The sequence below is a fragment of the Bufo gargarizans genome, chromosome 1, assembly GCF_014858855.1.
Source record: "Bufo gargarizans isolate SCDJY-AF-19 chromosome 1, ASM1485885v1, whole genome shotgun sequence".
Classification (NCBI taxonomy): domain Eukaryota; kingdom Metazoa; phylum Chordata; class Amphibia; order Anura; family Bufonidae; genus Bufo; species Bufo gargarizans.
The window spans coordinates 399,987,447-400,014,077 of record NC_058080.1 but is presented as its reverse complement, the minus strand read 5'-3'; the positions used below and the strand labels follow the sequence as shown (position 1 = coordinate 400,014,077).

At 44.4% G+C, this 26,631-nt stretch overlaps 1 protein-coding gene across 1 annotated transcript in view; it reads right to left on the bottom strand.

The window, feature by feature from the left end:
• Positions 1-4,335: 4,335 nt before the first annotated feature.
• Positions 4,336-26,631, bottom strand: part of LOC122931843 (thymic stromal cotransporter homolog) — a 43,701-nt gene continuing 21,405 nt past the window's right edge. The window contains exons 3-4 of the mRNA XM_044285897.1: positions 5,815-5,971; positions 4,336-4,540 (exon numbers count right to left, since the gene is read on the bottom strand). Coding sequence (XP_044141832.1) covers positions 4,492-4,540; positions 5,815-5,971 — 206 coding nt within the window. The 3' untranslated portion in view covers positions 4,336-4,491. The remainder of the gene's footprint in view (positions 4,541-5,814; positions 5,972-26,631) is intronic.

Sequence of the window (26,631 nt, the reverse complement as noted above, 5' to 3'; positions counted from 1 at the left end):
TAACTTAATAAAATACTATTTTTTATGGGTACTTTGCGAGCTCCATTTTTTGTTTTGGTTGTATGCTAGGCTTTAGCAGAGCAAAGCTGGAGAGGAAAGAAGCAGTTAGGGTCGTCACGATACCAACATTTTGATTTGATTTCGATACTTATAAAAAGGTATGGCGATACGTGATACCATTCAATACCACGTGAAATAAAAGTATAACGCCCAAAAAGCTGCTCGCATCCCACATTTTAAAATAAGTTCATATGGCGTGTGCGAGAGAGTAACCATCATGGCTGAAAATAGTAGGACACAACATAACATAAAGTAAAAATAGAAATATATGAATATATGGGATGTAATAAAAAACAGTGGTATATGTCCACATGTAAGCGTTCCCATAATCATGTTGTGTGATACTATAGTCAGCCATTTTTCTCATACGTGTGCTGCAACAAATTGTATTATGAGAATATAATTCTAGTACTCCCACTTCAATGTGATATCATTGCCTTGCGGATTCATGATAAATCGCATGGTGGGAACATGGCTTTACTTCACTTTATTTTATGTTGTGTCTTACTATTTTCAGCCATGATGGTTACTCTCTCGCACAGCGCCATATGAACTTATTTTAATGAATTTTAATTTATTCACTTAATACGGGTGTAGTTTGTACTATGTTTGAACAGGTGTCTGACATGTAGTTGATGATGAGGTCTGTGCTCTCCTCCTCCCCTTTTCCCGGGGGTGGATGGGAGCACAGCCTACATAAACTCATGGTGGAACAGACACATTGGATTATGACTAAGAACTGAAGAGTTCGAAACGCGTAAATCTGGGGGAGTGGGGAGGAGTGCCACTGTGTTTGTACATTATAAGTTTGGTGCAATAAAGACCAGGATCGGAAAACTTTTACCATGAGTGCTGGAGCCTTCTTTTTCTACACAATATCTTTTAATAGTTCAGACTTTTTTGGATGTGGCGATACCTAATATGTCTTTGATATTGTTTACGTCTTTTTATATGTAAAATTGGGAAACTTTATTTTAACATTTTATTTATTAATTATTATCACCCTTATGGAACCCTTTCCCTATTCACCCTAATAGAGATCTGCTGCCCTGTGCTTTGTGCACCCAGCAGGGAGCTCACCATAGCAGCCATGGATGGCTCTAGTAGTGTCCTGGCTGCCAGGGTAAGTGATCGGATTTCAATGCTGGGGCTCCAATCGGAAGCTGCCACTGCCACCAATGAATTTACTGAGGAGGAGGGGAGGGGACCTTGTGGCCACTGCGCCACCAATGAAGATAATACTGATGAGGGGGTGGACCTGTGGCCACTGCGCCACCAATGAAGATAATACTGAGGAGGGGGACCCTGTGGCCACTGTGCCACCAATGAAGTTAATACTGATGAGGGGGGCCCTGTGGCCACTGCGCCACCAATGAAGATAACAATGAGGAGGGGGGCCCTGTGGCCACTGCGCCACCAATGAAGATAATACTGATGAGGGGGGGCCCTGTGGCCACTGCGCCACCAATGAAGATAATACTGAGGGGGGCCCTGTGGCCACTGCGCCACCAATGAAGATAACACCGAGGACAGGAGGGGGGCCTGTGGCCACTGCACCACCAATGAAGATAATTAACATTATTACATGTGTGATACAGCCGGCACCTGCAGCCTACATTTGTAGGGTTAATTTAAGGGTTAATAATATGCATTGGTGGCGCAGTGTTAACAGTTCCCCCTCCTCAGTATTATAATAATGCTAATTATTTTCATTGGTGGCAGTGGCAGCTCCACAGCCCCTCCCCTCTCTTCTCATTGGTGGCATTGACAGCCGTGTCACAATGGGGAGAGAAGGGCTCCTGGGAGGGGCTCTCTCCTTCTCCACTGTACTGCTGAGGAGAACATGGTGTATACCTAGTATCGAAAAAAAGCAAATCCCTGTATCGTATCGATCCGGGTACAAAAGTATCAATTGGGTATAAAAATGTCAATACCTGTTGCAACCCTAGAAGCAGCAATGTATGCCTCTGCCAGTACACCGCTCCGTGGGGCCTCTATGCCTGGAGTTACGTGGAATCTGTACACCTATACACTGTTGACATGTCAGCGGTGTATGGATTCCAAAGCGCTATAGACACCATGTAAGTAAGTAAAACGGGGGAGGGGACGACAGTAATAGTGCAAAAAAAAAGAATATTATAAAAAATAATTATAAGGACATTTAGAATATTTTTAATAAACTTGTTCAAAAGGTTAGCCACACAATAACAAAAATCTTTGTAAGTGAATAACAGTTGCCCTTACATTTACATAAACCATGTACATTTACACCACCCTTGGGATAATTTGTGTTTTCTTCTCTTGTATGACTAGTTTAACTGGCATTAAGTCTTGTACTAATTTATGGTCACTATGGTGCTTATTATTTCTTATATTATAGTGACATTATGCATAGTGGTATAGTAAGGCAATTTAATAGGCTTGTATCATTATACGTGCACTACAACAGACACTTTTATAATTGTTTATGGATTACTGTTATTGGATATACAGGTCCTTCTCAAAAAATTAGCATATTGTGATAAAGTTCACTATTTTCTGTAATGTGCTGATAAACATTAGACTTTCATATATTTTAGATTCATTACACACCAACTGAAGGAGTTCAAGCCTTTTATTGTTGTAATATTGATGATTTTGGCCACAGCTCATGAAAACCCCAAATTCCTATCTCAAAAAATTAGCATATCATGAAAAGGTTCTGTAAACGAGCTATTAACCTAATCATCTGAATCAACTAATTAACTGTAAACACCTGCAAAAGATTCCTGAGGCTTTTACAAACTCCCAGCCTGGTTCATTACTCAAAACCGCAATCATGGGTAAGACTGCCGACCTGACTGCTGTCCAGAAGGCCATCATTGACACCCTCAAGCAAGAGGGTAAGACACAGAGAGACATGTCTGAAGGAATAGGCTGTTCCCAGAGTGCTGTATCAAGGCACCTCAGTGGGAAGTCTGTGGGAAGGAAAAAGTGTGGCAGAAAACGCTGCACAACGAGAAGAGGTGACCGGACCCTGAGGAAGATTGTGGAGAAGGACCGATTCCAGACCTTGGGGGACCTGCGGAAGCAGTGGACTGAGTCTGGAGTAGAAACATCCAGAGCCCCCGTGTACAGGCGTGTGCAGGAAATGGGCTACAGGTGCCGCATTCCCCAGAAACAGCGGCAGAAGCGCCTGACCTGGGCTACAGAGAAGCAGCACTGGACTGTTGCATGTCATTCGGAAATCAAGGTGCCAGAGTCTGGAGGAGACTGGGGAGAGGGAAATGCCAAAATGCCTGAAGTCCAGTGTCCAGTCCCCACAGTCAGTGATGGTCTGGGTGCCATGTCAGCTGCTGGTGTTGGTCCACTGTGTTTTATCAAGGGCAGGGGCAATGCAGCCGCTATCAGGAGATTTTGGAGCACTTCATGCTTCCATCTGCTGAAAAGCTTTATGGAGATGAAGATTTCATTTTACAGCACAACATGACACCTGCTCACAGCGCCAACACCACTGGTAACTGGTTTACTGACCATGGTATTACTGGGCTCAACTGGCCTGCCAACTCTCCTGACCTGAACCCCATAGAGAATCTGTGGGATATTGGGAAGAGAAAGTTGAGAGACGCAAGACCCAACACTCTGGATGAGCTTAAGGCCGCTATCGAAGCATCCTGGGCCTCCATAACACCTCAGCAGTGCCACAGGCTGATTGCCTCCATGCCACGCTGCATTGAAGCATCCTGGATCTCCATAACACCTCAGCAGTGCCACAGGCTGATGGCCTCCATGCCACGCCGCATTGAAGCAGTCATTTCTGCAAAAGGATTCCCGACCAAGTATTGAGTGCAGAACTGAACATAATTATTTGAAGGTTGACTTTTTTTGTATTAAAAACACTTTTCTTTTATTGGTCGGATGAAATATGCTAATTTTTTTAGATAGGAAATTTGGGTTTTCATGAGCTGTAGCCAAAATCATCAATATTAAAACAATAAAAGGCTTGAACTACTTCAGTTGGTGTGTAATGAATCTAAAATATATGAAAGTCTAATGTTTATCAGCACATTACAGAAAATAATGAACTTTATCACAATATGCTAATTATTTGAGAAGGACCTGTATACTATGGCTGTTACCATCACTGTTTGACAGGTATTATATACTTCTATCATTATTAGGTGCTATTTTTGAATCAAGATTAAAAGTAATAGTTCATTTGGGATTAAACATAAAACATTTACCTGAGAAACCCCACATAGTGAAGACTTTTCATAGGCGTGTATGTCTTTTATTCTTTTATTTCACATTATTGGCAGGAAATATATACAAATATTTCTTACATCCATTTTTCATATACATGTTTAGTACATCACATTATAATACACATCAAAATGTACTGTACATAAAAATGATAAGTTTGTAATATTTATAGAATTCAGTGCATTCTGTTCAGTCTCTTCTGATGGCATGGAGCATTGAATATTTATATGCAGAAACACTAAAACAAAAGAAAAGATATAATTACTTCCATGTAACAATGTAAGCATTTTGCATTATAAATTCACAGTACAGCAAACTGAATATTTTCATGTACATATCAAATAAACCTATAATAAATAATATATAGAAAAACATATTTTATATTTAAACGGCCAGTGAAGGTTTAGTAAGTAGATAATATTTTTCATTCCGTGTTGCCTAAAACTTATAGTCCGAAAAATACACTAAATTCATTTAGTCTTGAGAAGAGGCTTCTTAGGATGAGGAGATGCGATTAACCTGTACAGGGTCATTCAAAAAGAATGGTGCAAAATGATAGCCTCTGTATTCACAACTGTTTAAACATAAATTTATTCACATGAAAAAGACACTAAGTTTTATCTATGTAAGCTCCACACATGGCAGATGTCTAAGCGGTAGCCCAGCTCTGTCCAGACACATGTCAGCATCTCCTTGGATATAAACTACACTTTTTAGTGATGCGCCAGATCCTGTGGCTGGGGTGCAGATACACTGAGTCCTTGATGTAGCCTCACAGAAAGAAGTGGCAGGGTGGATCTGGCGATCATGGAGGCCACAGAAACATTGCTGAATCGTTTCCAGCATGGCCGCTCCAATGTTTCAGTAGTTTAATTCAGGTATTGGCAAACACGCAACTGGAAATAAGGAGGAGACTACTTTTGGGAGATCTTCCTCTATTTGTGGCATAAGCCATTCACCTAGCCTTTCTAGATTAGGAGTGGCCATTGACAGTATTTTCTGCAAAAAAAGGAAGGGACCGTACAATTTGTGCCTTCTCATTGCACAGAACACATTGAGTGATGTTTATCAAGACTGGCGTACCCGTACCCCAGTCTTGATCCCCCTGCACTGGGGTGAGATGAGCCTAATTTATTAAATAAATCAGGCACATCTCTGCCCTGTCATGTACCAGATACTGAAGTCTATGCTGACTACAGACTGGAGTGAACTTCCGCTATAACTTATGGCACTCTTTGGCAAAGTTTAAGTAAATCTGGCAGGCAGTATGAAGGCCGCCCCCTTGTGCGAAGCCACGTCTCTTTTCTGGAAAAGTGCCAAGAAGCCTAAAAAGTCGCAAATTATGGTGCTCACGTGGTCATTAGATAGGGCCCGAGTTCCCGAGATAGGAGCACCTATCGGACATTTATGGCGTATCCTTTAAGATAAAGCAAAAGAATAATGCACACAGTGACAGTCATAGCACAATAGCAATTTTCTACAGGGAACTATTTTCATCCATGCATCACATACCTGATAGGAATGAGGCTGGCAATTGCTATGATCCCAGATAGAATAAAACAGGTTCCAATGAATGTGTTTAGAGTGGCTTGATAAATCTTAATGAATACAACTGATGTCAACAGCCCTGAAATGGTTAATGGCAGCTGGAGAGCAACAAATACTTTACCTGAAATTAAACATATGAATTAACAACTATTATAACTAAATAAACAAAATAAATCAATATTTGGTATACATTCTCATCCTGTATGCTGGCAATGTACAGAATCACTGCATACATCTTGTTCATTGCACCCTAAAATTGCAAATACCTGACTCCTGATCCAAGACCCCAGGCCAGGCCCCTGATCCAAGACCCCAGGCCAGGCCCCTGATCCAAGACCCCAGGCCAGGCCCCTGATCCAAGACCCAAGGCCAGACTCCAAAATAAGTCCAGACACTAGACCAGCTCACATTTTCTCCCCTGTAACCATGTCTCTGCAGGTCCTTCTGCAGCTCCTGCACGCATTGGTGCCTTTGAGAATGGCATTTGGGTGCCTTTGTGTCACGTTTTTGCCAAGATTACAATGAGTATGTGAATGGATGTGAAACAATACAGGGCTAGAGCCTAAGTTTCCGACTCCTGCAGTCTTGTCAGACCAGTATGTTGGAAAAGATGCTAATCTTGCCTCATGAAGGGCATGACCCAGGAGCAAATACCTACTTGTGTATTATAAATTGTAAAATGGGTTTGTAAGAGGATTGGAATTCAGCCTTGTACCTCTTACAAAGAAGAGCGTATCCTTTACACTAACTATTGCCACCTTGTTGCAGTGACAATACTGTACCACCTAGTTGAACTGTTGAACTTTCTAGAACAGACCAGCATTGTTATGATGTTGTGTTTCTGCATTCCATTATATCTTCCAGGACCTAGGTATTCCATTTGACTTGCACCCATGATGACGTGCCAAGGTTTTAATATGTGATGTACCATGTACTGTGCCTGTAGGCCGCACTACTTTGAGTGAGATACCCTGTCAGTATTGAACCATGGCGGGAATGTGACAGTGTACAGATACATGGAAGATATACCTTGGGTAGGATGCAATGGACACTACAAATAATGTACTGAAAGAAAAAGTGAAACACCCTGTATATACACCCCCCTAGACTTTTTTTGTGCTTTGGTGCCTCACAACCTGGAATTAACATGGATTGTTTGAGGATTTGCATCATTTAATTTACAGAACATGCCCACAACTTTGAAGATGTTTGTTTTCTTTTATTGTAAAGCAAACAACAAATAGGACAAAATAACAGAAAACTTCACCCCTCTAAAGTCAATACTTTGTAGAGCCCCCTTTGCAGCAATCACAGCTCCAAGTCGCTTTGGATAAGTCTCTATGAGCTTGCCACATCCTACCACTGGAATTTTTGCCCAGTCTTCTTTGCAAAACTGCTTCAGCTCCTTTAAGTTGGATGGTTTGTGCTTGTGAACAGCAATATTTAAAAAGGTTATCCCAGCTTAGACAATGGGGGCATATAGCAGGATATGTCCCCATTGTCTGATATGTGCGGGACCCACCTCTGGGACCCGCACCTACAAGGAGAACAGAGCCGGGGAGAGTTGTGGCTAGAGGACCCTGTCCACCACCAGGTGCATCTCCCCACCTATCCCATTGAAGTGAATGGGAGCTCATGCATGGCCACTGCTCCCATTTATTTCTATGGGGCCAACGGAAATAGCCGAGCCAGCACTCGGCTATTTTCGTCGGCTCCATTCTACTTGCAGGTTTGAGATCTCGGCTTTGACTAGGATATTCTGACACACTTACATGTTTCCCCTTAAACCACTCAAGTGCTGCTTTAGCAGTGTGTTTGCGGTCATTGTCCTGCTGGAAGGTGAACCTCCGCCCTAGCCTCAAATCAGGCACAGGTTTTGCTCAAGAATATCCATCTTTCCCTCAACTCTGACCAGTTTCCCAGTCCCGGCTGCTGAAAAACATCCCCACAGCATGATGCTGCCACCACCATGTTTCACTGTAGGGATGGTGTTCTTTGGGTGATGTGATGTGTTGGGTTTGCGCCAGACATAGGGTTTTCTTTGATGGCCTAAAAGTTCAAGTTTAGTCTCATCAGACCAAAGCACCTTCTTCCATACATTTTGGGAGTCTCCCACTTGCCTTTTCACAAACTCACAACATGCCTTTTTGTTTTTAGTGAAAGTAATGAGTTTCTTCTGGCCACTCTGCCATAAAGCCCAACTCTATGGAGCGTATGGCTTATTGTTGTCCTATGTACAGATACTCCAGTCTCTGCTGTGGAACTCTGCAGCTCTTCCAGGGTTACCTTAGGTCTCTGTGCTGCCTCTCTGATTAATGCCCTCCTTGCCCTGTCCGAGATTTTTGGTGGGCGGCCGTCTCTTGGCAGGTTTGCTGTTGTGCCATGTCCATTTGGTTATGATAGATTTGATGGTGCTCCTGGGGATCATCAACGATTTGGATATTTTTTTTATAACCTAACCCTGACTTGTACTTTTCAACAACATTGTCCCTTACTTGTTTGGAGAGTTCCTTGGTCTTCATGGAGAGTTCCTTGGTCTTCATGGCGGTGTTGCAGCCTTTGGGGCCTTTCAAAAAAGGTGTGTATATGTAATAACAGATCATGTGACACTTAGATTGCACAAAGGTGGACATAATTTCACTAATTATGTGACTTCTGAAGGTAATTGGTTGCACCAGAGTTTTTTATGGGCTTCCTAACAAAGGGGGTGAATACATACGCACCTGCCAATTTTCTGCTTTCTATTTCTAAACAATAGTTTTATTTATATTTTTTTCTCTTTTCACTTCACCAACTTAGACTATTGTGTTCTGATCCATCACATAAAATTTAGATTAACAAAACATTGAACTTAAGACTGTAATGCAAAAAAAACACGAAAAGGAGGGTGAATACCTTTGCAAGGCACTGTATATATATTGTAGGAGGGCGCAAGGGGCCGTTATTGATGGAAGGTATGCGTCACAGAGGTTCCTGGCCTCGGTGAGATAAGAGCCGGTAGTTTTAGGTGTCAGCGGCAGCTAGTGCTGACTGGCACTGTTTTGTTGTTAGTATGGCTTTAAAGCCGATCCGGGCCAGCTCTTACTGGGAGTAGCCAAAGTGCTGGGTGGGTGGCTTCTACCCACGCTCCAGTCCAGATCTTTTTTGGTCTATATAAAACCCAAGATAACACAACAAATGAGGAGTGCATCACACACCAATGTTGAATAATAGAAATCAATTTTATTAATGTATTAATTAAAATGTACATGATTTATTATACATATATGTAAACATATATGTATTATAAATCATGTACATTTTAATTAATACATTAATAAAATTGATTTCTATTATTCAACATTGGTGTGTGATGCATTCCTCATTTGTTGAGTGTACCGTTTTCATTGAGACCGCAGGTGATTCAATCTATATAAAACCCAGCCAGCAGTCTCTGTGTTTTGGGACCTGTGAATTTGTGCCGTGCTAAGAGGCTGAGAGCCGCATGCCGGGAAACAGGCCCTTAAGCCTGCTGTGGACTGCAGATGGAAAACTGCTAACCAGGTGAAGATTTTGTTCTATGGACATTGCATGGTGTGAACAAACACCAAGACTGTGAACGGTCATTTTGTTTTTCCTTATGTGTGAATAAACATCAAACTGTTTAAGTTAAAGACTTTGTGATTGCCTCTATACTGCGTTCGCTAGCCTGTCTACCAGAGCAAAACCACACAACATATATATATATATATATATATATATACAGTAGATATAAAAAGTCTACACACCCCTGTTAAAATGTCAGGTTTCTGTGATGTAAAAAAAATGAGACAAAGGTAAATCATTTCAGAACTTTTTCCACCTTTAATGTGACCTATAAACTGTACAACTCAATTGAAAAACAAACTGAAATCTTTTAGGTAGAGGGAACAAAAATATATAAAAATAAAATAATATGGTTGCATAAGTGTGCACACCCTTAAACTAATACTTTGTTGAAGCATCTTTTGATTTTATTACAGCACTCAGTCTTTTTGTGTATGAGTCTATCAGCATGGCACATTTTGACTTGGCAATATTTGCCCACTCTTCTTTGCAAAAACAATCCAAATCTGTCAGATTGCAAGGGCATCTCCTGTGCACAACCCTCTTCAGATCATCCCACAGATTTTCAATCGGATTCGGGTCTGGGCTCTGGCTGGGCCATTCCAAAACTTTAATCTTTTTCTGGTGAAGCGATTCCTTTGTGGATTTATACAGTACAGACCAAAAGTTTGGACACACCTTCTCATTCAAAGAGTTTTCTTTATTTTCATGAAAATTGTAGATTCACACTGAAGGCATCAAAACTATGAATTAACACATGTGGAATTATATACATAACAAGTGTGAAACAACTGAAAATATGTAATATTCTAGGTTCTTCAAAGTTTTTGCTTTGATTACTGCTTTGCACACTCTTGGCATTCTCTTGATGAGCTTCAAGAGGTAATCACCTGAAATGGTCTTCCAACAGTCTTGAAGGAGTTCCCAGAGATGCTTAGCACTTTTTGGCCCTTTTGCCTTCACTCTGCGGTCCAGCTCACCCCAAACCATCTCGATTGGGTTCAGGTCCGGTGACTGTGGAGGCCAGGTCATCTGGCGCAGCACCCCATCACTCTCCTTCATGGTCAAATAGTCCTTACACAGCCTGAAGGGGTGTTTGGGGTCATTGTCCTGTTGAAAAATAAATGATGGTCCAACTAAACGCAAACTGGATGGAATAGCATGCCACTGCAAGATGCTGTGGTAGCCATCCTGGTTCAGTATGCCTTCAATTTTGAATAAATCCCCAACAGTGTCACCAGCAAAGCACCCCCACACCATCACACCTCCTCCTCCATGCTTCACGGTGGGAACCAGGCATGTAGAGTCCATCCGTTCACCTTTTCTGCGTCGCACAAAGACACGGTGGTTGGAACAAAAGAGCTCAAATTTGGACTTATCAGACCAAAGCACAGATTTCCACTGGTCTAATGTCCATTCCTTGTGTTCTTTAGCCCAAACAAGTCTCTTCTGCTTGTTGCCTGTCCTTAGCAGTGGTTTCCTAGCAGATATTCTACCATGAAGGCCTGATTCACACAGTCTCCTCTTAACAGTTGTTCTAGAGATGTGTCTGCTGCTAGAACTATGTGTGGCATTGACCTGGTCTCTAATCTGAGCTGCTGTTAACCTTCGATTTCTGAGGCTAGTGACTCGGATGAACTTATCCTCCACAGCAGAGGTGACTCTTGGTCTTCCTTTCCCGGGGCGGTCCGCATGTGAGCCAGTTTCTTTGTAGCGCTTGATGGTTTTTGTGACTGCACTTGGGGACACTTTCAAAGTTTTCCCAATTTTTCGGACTGACTGACCTTCATTTCTTAAAGTAATTATGGCCACTCGTTTTTCTTTACTTAGCTGCTTTTTTCTTGCCATAATACTAATTCTAAGTAAAGAAAAACGAGTGGCCATAATTACTTTAAGAAATGAAGGTCAGTCAGTCCGAAAAATTGGGAAAACTTTGAAAGTGTCCCCAAGTGCAGTCACAAAAACCATCAAGCGCTACAAAGAAACTGGCTCACATGCGGACCGCCCCGGGAAAGGAAGACCAAGAGTCACCTCTGCTGTGGAGGATAAGTTCATCCGAGTCACTAGCCTCAGAAATCGAAGGTTAACAGCAGCTCAGATTAGAGACCAGGTCAATGCCACACATAGTTCTAGCAGCAGACACATCTCTAGAACAACTGTTAAGAGGAGACTGTGTGAATCAGGCCTTCATGGTAGAATATCTGCTAGGAAACCACTGCTAAGGACAGGCAACAAGCAGAAGAGACTTGTTTGGGCTAAAGAACACAAGGAATGGACATTAGACCAGTGGAAATCTGTGCTTTGGTCTGATAAGTTCAAATTTGAGCTCTTTTGTTCCAACCACCGTGTCTTTGTGCGACGCAGAAAAGGTGAACGGATGGACTCTACATGCCTGGTTCCCACCGTGAAGCATGGAGGAGGAGGTGTGATGGTGTGGGGGTGCTTTGCTGGTGACACTGTTGGGGATTTATTCAAAATTGAAGGCATACTGAACCAGGATGGCTACCACAGCATCTTGCAGTGGCATGCTATTCCATCCAGTTTGCGTTTAGTTGGACCATCATTTATTTTTCAACAGGACAATGACCCCAAACACCCCTTCAGGCTGTGTAAGGACTATTTGACCATGAAGGAGAGTGATGGGGTGCTGCGCCAGATGACCTGGCCTCCACAGTCACCGGACCTGAACCCAATCGAGATGGTTTGGGGTGAGCTGGACCGCAGAGTGAAGGCAAAAGGGCCAAAAAGTGCTAAGCATCTCTGGGAACTCCTTCAAGACTGTTGGAAGACCATTTCAGGTGATTACCTCTTGAAGCTCATCAAGAGAATGCCAAGAGTGTGCAAAGCAGTAATCAAAGCAAAAGGTGGCTACTTTGAAGAACCTAGAATATTACATATTTTCAGTTGTTTCACACTTTTTTTGTTATGTATATAATTCCACATGTGTTAATTCATAGTTTTGATGCCTTCAGTGTGAATCTACAATTTTTATAGTCATGCAAGTAAAGAAAACTCTTTGAATGAGAAGGTGTGTCCAAACTTTTGGTCTGTACTGTATGTATGCTTTGGGTCATTGTCATGCTGAAAGATGAAGTTCCTCTTCATGTTCAGCTTTCTAGCAGAAGCCTGAAGGTTTTGTGCCAATATTGACTGGTATTTGGAACTGTTCAGAATTCCCTCTAGCTTAACTAAGTCCCCAGTTCCAGCTGAAGAAAAACAGCTCCAAAGCATGATGCTGCCACCACCATGCTTCACTGTGGGTATGGTGTTCTTTTGGTGATGTGCAGTGTTGTCTTTGCATCAAACATATCTTTTGGAATTATGGACAAAAAGTTCAGCCTTGGTTTCATCAGACCATAACACATTTTCCCACATGCTTTTGGGAGACTTTAGATGTGTTTTTGGAAAATGTAGCCTGGCTTGGATGTTTTTCTTCGTAAGAAAATGCTTTTGTCTTGCTACTCTACCCTATAGCCCAGACATATGAAGAATACAGGAGATTGTTGTCACATGTACCACACAGCCAGTACTTGCCAGATATTCCTGCAGCTCCTTTAATGTTGCTGTAGGCCTCTTGGTAGCCTCCCAGACCTGTTTTCTTCTCGTCTTTTCATCAATTTTGGAGGGACGTCCAGTTCTTGGTAATGTCACTGTTGTGCCATATGTTCTCCACATGATGACTGTCTTCACTGAGTTACATGGTATATCTAATGCCTTGGAAATTCTTTTGTACCCTTCTCCTGACTGATACCTTTTAACAATGAGATCCCTCTGATGCTTTGGAAGCTCTCTGTGGACCATGGCATTTTGCTGTGGGATACAACTAAGAAAATTTCAGGAAAGACCAACTAGAGCAGCTGAACTTTATTTGGGGTTAATCAGAGGCACTTTAAATGATGGCAGGTGTTATGGACTATTGATACAAAATGGATACTTGCTTGTTGAGGACTATGTTTAGCTAAGATGGTGGCCAGGCATTCAGCCAACACCTATAAACTAGAATCTTACTTTGTGTTTTTATCATGTGTTTCTTTGTGGTTTCCGTTCCGCTCAAGCAAGCAGTTACAAAGAAAGAAGAAGTAACGGTTTCACCCAGGACCGAGGGGGGAGGGAGGAGGAATTTCCTCTGGCCGTCAAGGTTACAGAAAAGTATAGTATTCATAGCCAATAGAAAAGATATACTTTATCTTTCACCCCCCTCCCACTCCCTCCTCTCGTGAAAGCTATGTATTGTCTGTTGTTTTCAGAAATAAACCAGAGATCCTTTTTAACTCCATGCAGTGGGTTGTCTGTCTGATCTCTCCGTGCACGTATCTTAATTAATTTGGAGCAGTACATCAACCGAACTGGCAGCTTGGCCAGAACCAGAACAATTTTGGCGCCCAATCGCGGGGCTCGAGGATTGGACCCTCTGTTCCCGTACCCCCAGAGACCAGACGAGGAGAGGCGCACTAACGGACATTGGGATCGCAACCCGTGATATGAGGTAGGAAAATGTTGTCATCTTGCCTATAAAGTGTCCCCTGGTGTAGCCTCTTGGTGTTCGTCTGAGGGAGGGGTGCGGAAGCAGTCTGGGACGTCCTCGAGGGCATGAAAGTAAGAACCCCATATGTTTTTTTTTTAAAGTCTTGATGTACTGTGTTGTGCCTAAAAGTTGTGAAGACCCTGTTGACAAGTATCACTGATGGAGACACGGAGTTCTCCTGTGTACCTGTATCGGAGTTCAGCCCGGTGTCTGACTCGAATCTCCATAAAGGGGACGATCACAGATGGGTGGAGAGCGGTTCGCGGTAGCCCAGAGTGTGCTGAGCGGGACTCAAAGGTCTTCGCGTCCAGTAATTACTCTATACAGGAGGTCTTTAGGCGGCTTCAGTAGGTACGAGAGATAATGGGAAATGAGGAAAGTGTCCCGAAGGGTTACTGTTCACCTGAACAGTACGTGGCGGACAGGAGAGGCAAACATAAAAGGATTAACTAAGTTGGAGAAGAGTTATAGTGTCTGTAAAGGAGGCATCCTATGTAGTGCCACCTGGCAAGTGTTGTTAAACGAGAAGAGGGGGAAGTTAGAAGATGATTAATTGACAGACATGGTCCGTGTGTGGTTGGACTGTAGTAAAGAATTTGAACAGACTGGGGGGGAACTAAATTTTGATGAGAAAAGACAGAGATATTTCTGTAAGCCTGGTGTTGCATTGATACATGACTTGCCACCACCCTATAATGGCGCCGGGAAGAAAGCAGGTGGGTAGACCTGCAAAACATGTGGTCAACAGAATCCCTCCTCCCGTGATATGTGCCTTCCCTGTGGGGTTCCCCACCCACAAAACCACACCTTGGTAACTACTCCCCGGCACGTCCCATCACTTCCCGTGTTAGCTACAGTGCCATCTTGTCCCCAGGCAACGCCCATGAACGGACCTTTAATATCATTCGGTCCGGACCCCCCCGTCACTCCTATGTCACCCTTGCCCCTTCCTACTACCTTGTACCCCATGGTTAACCCGGACGGTACATTCATGCTACCCCACTCACCTGCCACCCTTACTCCTATAATGGTAGGGGGGCAACCTGATGAAGCAGAACAGGGGGATGCAGACGGTGCTGCAGAATCCACAATGGGCATACAAAATGCACCGGGTAATATGCAGACTCCTTCGCGGGGTACCCCGACAGACTACGGTGATCCGCCAACTTTACCCCTGGCACCACAGTGGACTGTACCCATGACCGTGCGCCCATCACGACGTTCACAAGATCAAATACTGCAGGGTCAGATTACAGAGTTACAAAAGAACTTACAGAAAATTGAGCAGGGAAACCTTGAGACACTGAAAGAAGCCCTAGCACTTAACCGGCCTCAGGGACCACCAAAATATGTGTCTTTCACCCCACAACAGTTATTCACCATAGTGAATTTACTGCCTGACCCTGAGACCCATCCCATGCCCTTTTTCAGGAAACTGTCCCAAGTGCATCAAACCTATGGGTGCACATGGTCGGACCTGCAAAGTATAGTGGAAAACAAGACAGGTGAATACTCCACACTGATAATGGATCAAATCCTCATCCCTGAACTTAAAGGTGCTAACTTTGACCCCCGGGATCATGAGTCTGGAAAATTCTTTATAGAACAACTACAGAAATGGACAAAAGCTAAATTAGCAGATCATTCCACCACATTGCAGGACAGCTGCGGGGGATCAGTTGACCCCCACCTTTTTTCTTTTCACAGAAATGTTAGTTTCTGCTGTGTTAGTTTAAGATCCTCTTTCTGATAAGAAACTGTCTCGCTTCTTGGTCTTTGTGGTTTTCACTCAAATTATGTGACACCCACGGCTGCCGGATGTCTGACAATAAAATTCTGCACTGATTCATATGAGCAAGGGGATTCGCTGCAAACCATTTTGCACCTCATCCCCAATACTCTCTGGGCCAGAGGACCCCAGGATATTGGATACCTCAATGTCCCACCAGTCACTGTGACCCTGAAGGACCCCAAAGTCCTACCATACAAAGAGACTGGACCCAGTAGCCAGAGAAGCCCCTTCCTGTGTCAGAGCTATCCATGCTGCCAGCTCTCTTCTAAACGTCACATCTGACGTTGTGCTGGGTCATCCCCTCACTATTCTGGCTCCCCATGACATTTCTGCCTTCCTCCAGCAGACTCAACCTAAACACCTCACTGCACAGCGCCACCTCCGGCTTCAGTGTAGTTTGCTTCTGCCAGATAATGTCACCATTCAGAGGTGCCACATCCTCAATCCTGCTGCACTCCTTCCTCTTCCAAGGGGGGAGTATAATGGAGATTCTGAAGATTTTATTGATCTACATGCTGAAGAGGATCTTCAGGAAGAAGAACTATGGGCCTCAACCGACTCTCTTTACAAGGAACAAGAACATGATTGCATCACAATGATGGAAGCTAAAGTAGGGACACCACCATCAGTCCAAGACACTCCTCTGACAAACCCTCATTGGATTCTCTTTGTGGACGGCTCAAGGTACGCCGATGACAAGGGGAAGTTCCATACAGGCATGGCAGTCACAAGTGAGCATGAAGTGCTGTGTGCAAGACAATTGCGCCCAGACCAGTCAGCACAAGAAGCTGAACTCATTGCCCTCACTGAAGCCTGCCTCATGGCAAAAGACTCTACCGCCAATATCTACACAGATTCTAGATATGCCTTTGGAGTAGTTCATGACTTTGGACTAATATGGAAGGCCCGGGATTACATTACAGCTGCAGGAACCCCGATTAAGAATGCTGCAGCAGTAGCAGCCCTAATGGCAGCAGTACTCCTGCCCAACCAAGTGGCAGTGATCAAAGTAAAGGCCCATACTCGAGCTGACACCCCTGAGGCCAGAGGAAACGCCCTAGCTGACCAAGCGGCCAAGGAAGCAGCAGTGAAAGAGGAAAGAGTCCAGTCAGACCAGATTATGATAACACAGGAAGACCTGGAACAAGAAGAAATCACATGGGACCTCCTGAAACAAATACAGAAACAGGCCACGCCACAAGAAAAATTGGATTGGCTAAAAGAGTCAGCCCAAGAAGAGAAAGAATCTGGACTGTGGACCCAAGGAAAGAGAGTATCTCTGCCCAAAGCTCTCTATCCTCTGATAGCTTCAATAGCTCATGGGCCCACCCACCAATCTAAGACCATCATGAAAGAACTAATAGACAATGGCCCCAGGGATAACCCCTGTCCTGGTGAGGCATACTCAGTCTTGCCTCATCTGTGCGCAGTGCAACCCGGGAAGACCTGAGCCTACACCAACCAAACGTCTCCCCAAAGCCTAGTACCCGTTCCAATGGATTCAAATTGACCACATCCAGATGCCAATGTGCCAAGGGTTTCAATATGTGCTAGTAGTGATAGACTTGTTCTCTGGGTGGCCAGAAGCCTACCCCGTCCGAAACCAGACAGCAACCACTACTGCAAAAAAAAACTGATGCAGGAGCTTGTCTGTAGGTTCGGAGTACCTGAGGTCATTGAGAGTGATCAGGGCCCAGCATTCACTGATAGATTAACCCAAGAAGTCTGGAAGATGGTAGGGTCACACTTAGCCTATCACACACCCTACAGACCCCAAAGCGGCGACAAAGTCAAACGACTGAACGGGGTACTGAAGTCCAAGATGCTGAAAATGACTGGGGAGACAGGGCTCAGTTGGGTACAATGCCTGCCAATAGCACTATTTTCAGTTAGACACACCCCTAGGCCTCCACACCAAATTTTGTTTAGGACACGGCCTAGGATGGGACAGTACTTCCCACAGCAATTGCAAATGCATTATGAATCTGTTGCTAAATATGTGATTGCCCTGAGTAAACAATTGTCTAACATACGTGCACAAGTTTTCTCTTCCATTCCAGATCCTAACTCCCTAGAGGGAAGCCACACTCTCAAACCTGGAGAGTGGGTGGTGGTCAAGAAACACGTCAGAAGCACCCTCGAACCACGATACGAGGGACCTTACCAGGTGTTGCTGACCACTCCAACCTCTGTGAAACTCGAAGGGAGACCCTACCTGGATCCACGCTTCTCATTGTAAAAGAGTGAAGGCTGTCCCACCGTCCCAGGAACCATAAGCCATGAGGATTCACATACTGATCATGACTTTGACAGTGGGCATATCTGCAGTATTCACGCCACTGGGTGATGAATGGGACAATTCACTGATACGGCACCATCAAATTTTAGTCCAGGGGTTGAAGGAGACTGAACTCTGAGAGATTGTTGGATCTGTACCCACAGTCCCGTGAGTTCAACCAGTATGCCTTATTTTGCAATACCCCTGGACCTTTCTGAACTGATTGACCTGTCTAATTCTACCATCTTTCTCACTAGTATACACCAAGTTAAATCCAGTACAAACAAGGACAGGGAAGTAGCCTTACCTGTTGCAGGGTGGGCAGATGCCCCATGGCTCATGATAAACAGATCAGGACCCTCGGTAGATTATAGCTCTACTCCTTGGCAAGAGGGACACTGGGCTAATGTCACATGTTTTCCAAGCTGGACACACTGTTATTGTCTCCAAGTACAAACCAAAGGTATGACATTTAGTCCACACATACACTCAGGTTGCAATGATTCAAAAACAGACAGCCACGTGCAGTGTATTGGTGTAGATGCTGAGAACGGAAAGGATCTGCCCTGTAACAACCGTACTGTACAGGATCTCCTGACAGGTATATTAGCTAACGACACCGAAAGTCAGTCAAAAGGATATGAGTTGGCGAAAGGGATACAATTAGCCAAACTAATTACCCGATTATTCAATGGCACAGAAGTTCCAGAAGACATATACTTAGTTTGTGGACACAAAGTGTACAAATGGTTATCCGAGAATGTCACAGGACTGTGCACCATCGCCAGGCTTACTCCTGCCACCTTTATAGTACCACACTCTCAAATTGGCATAAATGCAGTATCTAAACACACCTTGTATCGTAGGGCCAAAGATAACACACCCAGACCAAATGGCAAGCCACATGTAGTAGAGATGAGCATTACCAACAAAATTGTTAGTTCCATCTTCATATATCCCATGATAGCGCAGATGTGGGATCATCTGGTAGTAGCAACAGACTACCTGGATGACCAAATATGGGAAGTGATGAGACTTATGAATACCTCAAACATTGTGCAAAACCAGTTAATCATTGTCACCAACCAACACACATTAGTTCTAGATTATGTTACAGCTAAAGATGGAGGTATGTGCCAGATTGTGGGACCCTCTTGTTGCCATTACATAGACCCGCAGGGTAATTTGCAAGTTAAGGTGGATATAGAGAAGATGGCGGATTTAAGAGATAAATGGCTGGATGCACATAAAGCTGATAAAGATACATGGTGGTCTGATACCTTCTCTTCCCTTAACCCCAATAACTGGTTCAAAGGTATTGGGGGTTGGCTCATGGGAATTGTCCAAGTAATATTGCAGGTAGCCCTAATAATATTGGTGATATATGTAGTGATTAAGCTCGTTCTTATTTGTGTGACCCGCTTTTCAAAAAGAATGAAGAAAACTGATGAACGACCTATTATGCTCCTCTACGATGAGGAAGGACAGAAGGAAACATCGTTCAACACAGCTCCCCCTCCTCACAATGATGCCTGGCTGAGATAGGGTGAGATGAATCCCAGGGTATTACCACAAGTCCGAGCAACCGGGAGCCTACCTATAAGGGGTAGGTTGTCGCCACTGCGGGTGAAGAGGATACGAATGGTATGCCCAGGGGATTCGCTAGGCGAAGGGAAAGTCTACAATCAAGTCTCCAAGGGGGGCTGTTATGGACTATTGATACAAAATGGATACTTGCTTGTTGAGGACTATGTTTAGCTAAGATGGTGGCCAGGCATTTAGCCAACACCTATAAACTAGAATCTTACTTTGTGTTTTTATCATGTGTTTCTTTGTGGTTTCCGTTCAGCTCAAGCAAGCAGTTACAAAGAAAGAAGAAGTAACGGTTTCACCCAGGAGCGAGGGGGGAGGGAGGAGGAATTTCCTCTGGCCGTCAAGGTTACAGAAAAGTATAGAATTCATAGCCAATAGAAAAGATATACTTTATCTTTCACCCCCCTCCCCCTCCCTCCTCTCGTGAAAACTATGTATTGTCTGTTGTTTTCAGAAATAAACCAGAGATCCTTTTTAACTCCATGCAGTGGGTTGTCTGTCTGATCTCTCCGTGCACGTATCTTAATTAATTTGGAGCAGTACATCAACCGAACTGGCAGCTTGGCCAGAACCAGAACACAGGTGTATGCTGACTCCTATTTAACATGATTTTGAATGTGATTGCTTAATTCTGAACACAGTTATAAGAGGGTGTGCACACTTATAAAACCACATATTTTTTATTTATTTATTTTCTTCTTCCCTCCACCTAAAAGATTTCAGTTTGTTTTTCAATTGAGTGGTACAGTTTATAGGTCACATTAAAGGTGGAAAAAGTTCTGAAATGATTTTTTTACATCACAGAAACATGACATTCTAACAGGGGTGTGTAGACTTTTTATATCCACTGTATATATAAGGTAGTAGAAAATCGCTATATTTCGCCTAGGTTTCTTTCATATACAATTTACTAGGCTACAGGAAGTGGATATCTGCTGGATGAGATATCAGAAATCCAGGTAAGATGGGTTACCTTAGCAAAACATTGTTTGCTGAGGACTTTGGTTAATGGTGTTGTTGGGCCTGGATTTTTATAGAATGATGAGCAAGTTGGTAGCGGGGCTCCTTATTCCCTTCCTGTCCTGAACAGGTTTCCTATAGAGCTCTCAGCCAGGTAATGGAGCTCAGCTCATTTCTGGGCTATAAATGTCTGCACTATGAGCATGTGTGGGTGGGGGACTGGTTGAACAGACTGTCTTTCATCCTTACCGCTGGAAGTCTGCTAAAACAACAAAAAGGACACTGTAAGTTTACTTTGTGTTGTGTCATGTGGCTGGTAGTAGGCCACCCGTATAGCAAGGGTGATCTTGTGGAGCAGGAATTTATTTGTGTGTTTTTACCTGAATGTTAAGGCCTTATATTTTTGTTTATGCATGAAAATAAAGAAAACAGGCAAATCCCTGTGTGAACTGTACCTTGATGTCACTGTCTCTGACTGCTGTGCCTACCACTAATGAGCTGACCCCTACAATCTATAAATGAAGTAGACCCTTAATCAGGCATGGGATTCAGTCAGGTCCCTCCAGTTCTCCAGATCCAGTTGTTAAAATTACTTCTGGATCGGAGAACCGTGTTACCGACTGAGTCCTGATCCGGTGTTCTGGCGGCAGCAGGGCAACTGGAGATGTTCACTTCCATTGCTTTGCGCGTCGCTGATAGTTTAACTCCTTAGTTGGGTGGTATATGTGTGTAGTGTATATATGGTGTATTTATGTATGTGTACCATGTATATGGTGAATTTATGTGGATGTATTTAGCATATATATGGTGTATGTATATAGTTAGGTCCATATATATTAGGACATTTTTCCAATTTTTGTTCTGTACATTACCACAATGGATTTTGAACAAAACAATTAAGATGCAGTTGAAGTTCAGACTTTCAGTGGGTTGAACAAAATGATTGCATTTTTTAAACTCAATCCCTTCATTTCAGGGGCTCAAAAGTAATTGGACAAATTAAAAAATTGTAAATAAAATGTTAATTTCTAACATTTGGTTGAAAACCCTTTGTTGGCAATGACTGCCTGAAGTCTTGAACTCATGGCCATCACCAAACACTGTGTTTCCTCCTTTTTAATGCTCTGCCAGGCCTTTACTGCAGCGGTTTTCAGTTTCTGTTTGTTTGTAGGCCTTTCTGTCTGAAGTTTAGTCTTTAACATGTAAAATGCATGCTCTATTGGGTTCAGATCAGGTGACTGACTCGGCCATTCAAGAATATTCCACTTCTTTGCTTGAATAAACTCTTGGGTTGCTTTGGCTTTATGTTTTGGGTCATTGTCCATCTCTGTTATGAAACGCTGACCAATCAGTTTAGCTGCATTTGGCTGGATTTGAGCACATCATATGTCTCTGAAAACCCCAGAATTAATCCGGCTGCTCCTGTCCTGTGTCACATCATCAATAAACACTAGGGACCTAGTGCCACTGGCAGCCATGCATGCCCATGCCATCACACTGCCTCCGGCGTGTTTTACAGATGATGTGGTATGCTTTGGATCAGGAATAGAGATGAGCGAATCAAAGTTGACGAAGTGGAATTCGATCCGAATTTAAGGAAAACTTCCTCACGTTTCGTGGTAATAAATTGAATTTTTTCCTAAAATGGCTGCTGCACGTGTGAGGACATGGAGCAAGGAACTCTGGGAAGGCATGATCACCCACAATGCCATGCATGCAGCCAATCAGCAGCCAGCCCTGTGATGTCACAGCCCTATAAATAGCCTCAGCCATCTTGGATTCAGCCATTTTCCAGTGTACTTAGTGCAGGGAGAGACATCAGCAGGCCCTAGGGACAGTGGTAGGAAAGACTTTAAAACTTTTATTTTGCTGTATAGAAGTACAGGGAAAGGATAGGGAGGAATCATTCTACAGTATTGAAACAGAACAGGGTTCAGTAGGGGAGTTTACAGCCTGGGTAATAGGAACAATCCTATTACACCTTGCTGCACTGTCTGCAGATCCAAATTGCCATTATACAGCTCTGTAATTCCAGCAAACCGTTCTTATTATTGGGGTACAAGTGCTGTTACAGCCATTAAGAGGGTTTATTACAAGGAAATATTTCTACGTCTTAGGGTACTTTAACACTTGCGGCAGAGGATTCCGGCAGGCAGTTACAACGCCGAAACTGCCTGCCGGATCCGTCAAAACATATGCAAACTGATGGCATTTGTCAGACGGATCAGGATTCAGATCCGTCTGACAAATGCATTGAAATGCCGGATCCGTCTCTTCAGTGTCATCCAGAAAAACAGATCCGGCATTTATTATTTTCACATTTTTTGCGGTCTGAGCATGCGCAGACCGCAAAAACTGATCCATTTTGCCAGGACACTCGGGGCCGGATCCAGCCTTATTGCATTTCAATGGGAAAAAATGCCGGCAAGTGTTCTGGAATTTTGGATATAGATAAAACCGCAGCATGATGCGGTATTATCTCCATCCTGAAAGGGCAAAAAGACTGAACTAAAAACATCCTGATGCATCATGAATGGATTGCTCACCATTCAGAATGCATTAGGCTAAAACTGATCAGTTCTTTTCCGGTATTGAGCCCCTAGGACGGAACTCAATGCCGGAAAAGAATAACGCTAGTGTTAAAGTACCCTTATTTGCCCTTGTGCGGTGCAGTTATATTTTTGAAAGCATTTTTTTGCTTGAATTAGTGGGGAAAAAGGGCTTATTAGCCGTTGTGTGGTGAAGGGCGAAAAATTACAGCCCATTTTGGCGTGTATTAGTGGCACAAAAAAAAGTATTTGTCGTGTGGTGAAGATAGAAAATTACAGCCCTTTTTGGCGTGTACTAGTGGCAAAAAAATATATATATTTGCCGTTCAGCGGTGCAGTTATATGTTCGAAAGCCCTTTTTGGCATGTATTAGCGGCACAAAAAAAGTACCGTATTTTTTGCCCATAACACACACGTATGTTTTGGAGCAGGACAATAAGATTTTTTTTTTTTTCATTTAGACCTCTGGTCAGACCACTAATCAGACCCCAAATGTTAATCAGGCCACAGCTGACAGCCCCAATCAGACCCCCAATGTTAATAAGACCTCATCAGACCCCCAATCAGATCTCAGCTCAAACCACAATGTGAATGACCCCCAATCAGACTTCAGATAAGAGCACCATGCCTCTCATCAGCCCCCCTTATGCCTCTCATCAGCCCCCATTGCCTCTCATCAGCCCTCATTGCCTCTCATCAGCCCCCTATCAGCCCCCATTGCCTCTCATCAGCATTATATCAGCCCCCATTGCCTTTCACCAGCCCTCTGCAGCGTTATATCAGCCCCCATTGCCTCTCAGCAGCCCCCAGCCAAGTTATATCAGCCCCCATTGTCTCTTAGCAGCCCCCAGCCAAGGTATATTAGCCCACATTGCCTCTCAGCAGCCCCCAGCCACGTTTCAGCCACCAGAAGCCTCATATGAATAAAATTTTAAAAAACACTTACCTCTCCTGCTCCGTACTCCACCGCTCCTCTCCTCCAGCGTGATCCTCTTCATCCTGCCGCCGGCTGTGAACTGGTGCGCACAGCGTGAGGTCACAGAGAGACCTCACGCTGTGCGCAGCCACTGCACAGCCGACAGCCGAGGACCAGGAAGCGTTGAGTACAGAGCCTTCACAGCTTCCCGGTCCTCCAGTACTAATGAGCGCTTCCACGTTTTTGGGGGAAAAAATGCATGTTATGGGGCGAAATATACGGTATTTGCCGTTGTGTGGTGAAGTGAGAAAATTACAGCCCTTTTTGGCAAAAAAAATATATATTTGCCGTTCAGCAGTGCAGTTATATGTTCTAAAGCCCTTTTTGGCGTGTATAAGTGGAAAAAAGTAAGGGCCTATTTGCCATTCAGCAGTGCAGTTATATGTTCTAAAGCCCTTTTCGGCGTGTATTAGTGGCAAAAAATATATATTATTTGACGTTCAGCGGTGCAGTTATATGTTCTAAAGCCCTTTTTGGCGTGTATAAGTGGAAAAAAGTAAGGGCCTATTTGCCATTCAGCAGTGCAGTTATATGTTCTAAAGCCCTTTTTGGCGTGTATTAGTGGCAAAAAATATATATTATTTGACGTTCAGCGGTGCAGTTATATGTTCTAAAGCCCTTTTTGGCGTGCATAAGTGAAAAAAGGTAAAGGCCTATTTGCCATTCAGCGGTGCAGTTATATGTTCTAAAGCCTTCTTTGCCGTGTATTAGTGGGAAAAAAGGGCTTATTAGCCGTTGTGTGGTGAAGTGAGAAAATTAGAGACTTTTTTGGGGTGTTTTAATTTCCTTTTTATTTATTTATTTGATCTAACAGTATGTCAGACAGAGAAGTGCCAGGCCCTGCACAGGGGAGTGGCACAGGCCTAAATGTTTCTGGCGCAGGCACAGGTCGCAGCAGAGTAAGGGGGCGTGGCAGCAGGAGTCGCAGCGAGAGGCCTGAGCTCCCGGTGTCATCTAGCAGTCGTGTCTTAACCAGCAACCCAGCGGTTCTTAAATAGTTTACTCGGTCATCCACTTTGTCCCAAGTGTCATCAGACACCCCCAGCCAAGAGTCGGTGGGTTCGTCAGACACAATCCTTAGTTGGCATGGCCCGGGAGCAGGCCCTGTTCCCTCACCTGTCCTCAACCTGCCTCTGTCCTTTTCTATTCCCTCAGCCAGACAAGTATTAGATGCTGTGGGCTCAGCTCCACTATACAGCGAAGACGAGCTACTAGAGGACACTCAGCAGCTAGTGGCCAGTCAAGATGTGGAGGAGACATCCGCTGCTTCCTCCGGTAGGCGGGCAAGTAGTGATGAGGAGAGTGGCATGGGAGCTGGTGTTGCGAGCGGTCAAGCTCCTGACCCAGAGACCTTTGAGGAGGTGACATGCAGACAGTACACGATGATGATGATGTAGCTGATTGCACATGGGAGCTGGGTGAATTAGGGGCTTCATCATCATCAGGAGTAGAGGGTAGCAGCTTGCCTGCGAGGGAACCGCGGAGCCAGCAAGTGGCTAACCTGGCTGGGAGTCAGCAGGGTGGCAGCAGTGGGAGGTCGTGAGCCAAACGTGCCCAGGGTAGACGACCCGCTTCACAGGAGCCTACCTGCCCGGAAAGTAGTGGTGCAGGTGTTCACGGAAGCAGCAGCGGTAGCAGTCAGTCAGTGCAGAGTGTTGGGGGTAAAATCACCTACTCTGCGGTGTGGCAGTTTTTTGTTAAGCCGCTGGAGGTGAATCACCATAAAGTGGCCTGGGAGAACCGTGGCTCCGATGTGGTGGTCCAGCCTGTCACAGTAACCACTGCATCACCCAGTGGCATGCACCCGATTTCAGACAGTCAAGGCTCCACCACCTCAGCCGAAGGGAGCTGTCTGTCCTTCCCATCATCTGCTGGTCCTGATGCTCCTGCTTCCCCTCCTACTCCTCTTCAGTCATTCCGTCAGCAATCGATCACCGAAGCGATTGCCAACAGACATCAGTATGATGAATGTGCTCCTGGCCAAGTTGTGGTGCTGCAGTCCCTCCCTTTCCAAGTGTTGGACTCTGCATCTTTTAGAAAACTGATGGCTTGTGCCGAGTCGAGGTGGAGAGTTCCAAGGCATCATTTATTTGCCAAAAATACAGTAGCAGCCCTGCACATGTATGTAGAACAGAAGGTGGGCCAGTCCTTGAGCATGTCGGTGTCTGCCAAAGTGCACGGCAGCACTGATGTGTACAGCTGTCCAACGGTCAGGGACAATACATGTCCTTTACAGCCCACTGGGTGAATGTGGTTCCTGCACAGCCACACCAGCAACTTGGCCAGGTGACGCCGCTTCTGCCTCCATGTTCTCACGCCATTGGTCCTGCGACAATGTCCGCCTCCTCATCCTCCACCGTGTCTTCAGCCTCCACTGCAGGGACAATTCACAGTACCCCTCCAGTATACCACATGTGCAGGGCACGGTGGTGTCATGCTGTTCTGCACCTAGTTTGCCTAGGCCAGTGATGGCACGGGTGCCAGAGGCGGCACTCAGAGCCCTCTCTGTGGGCACCCGCACCC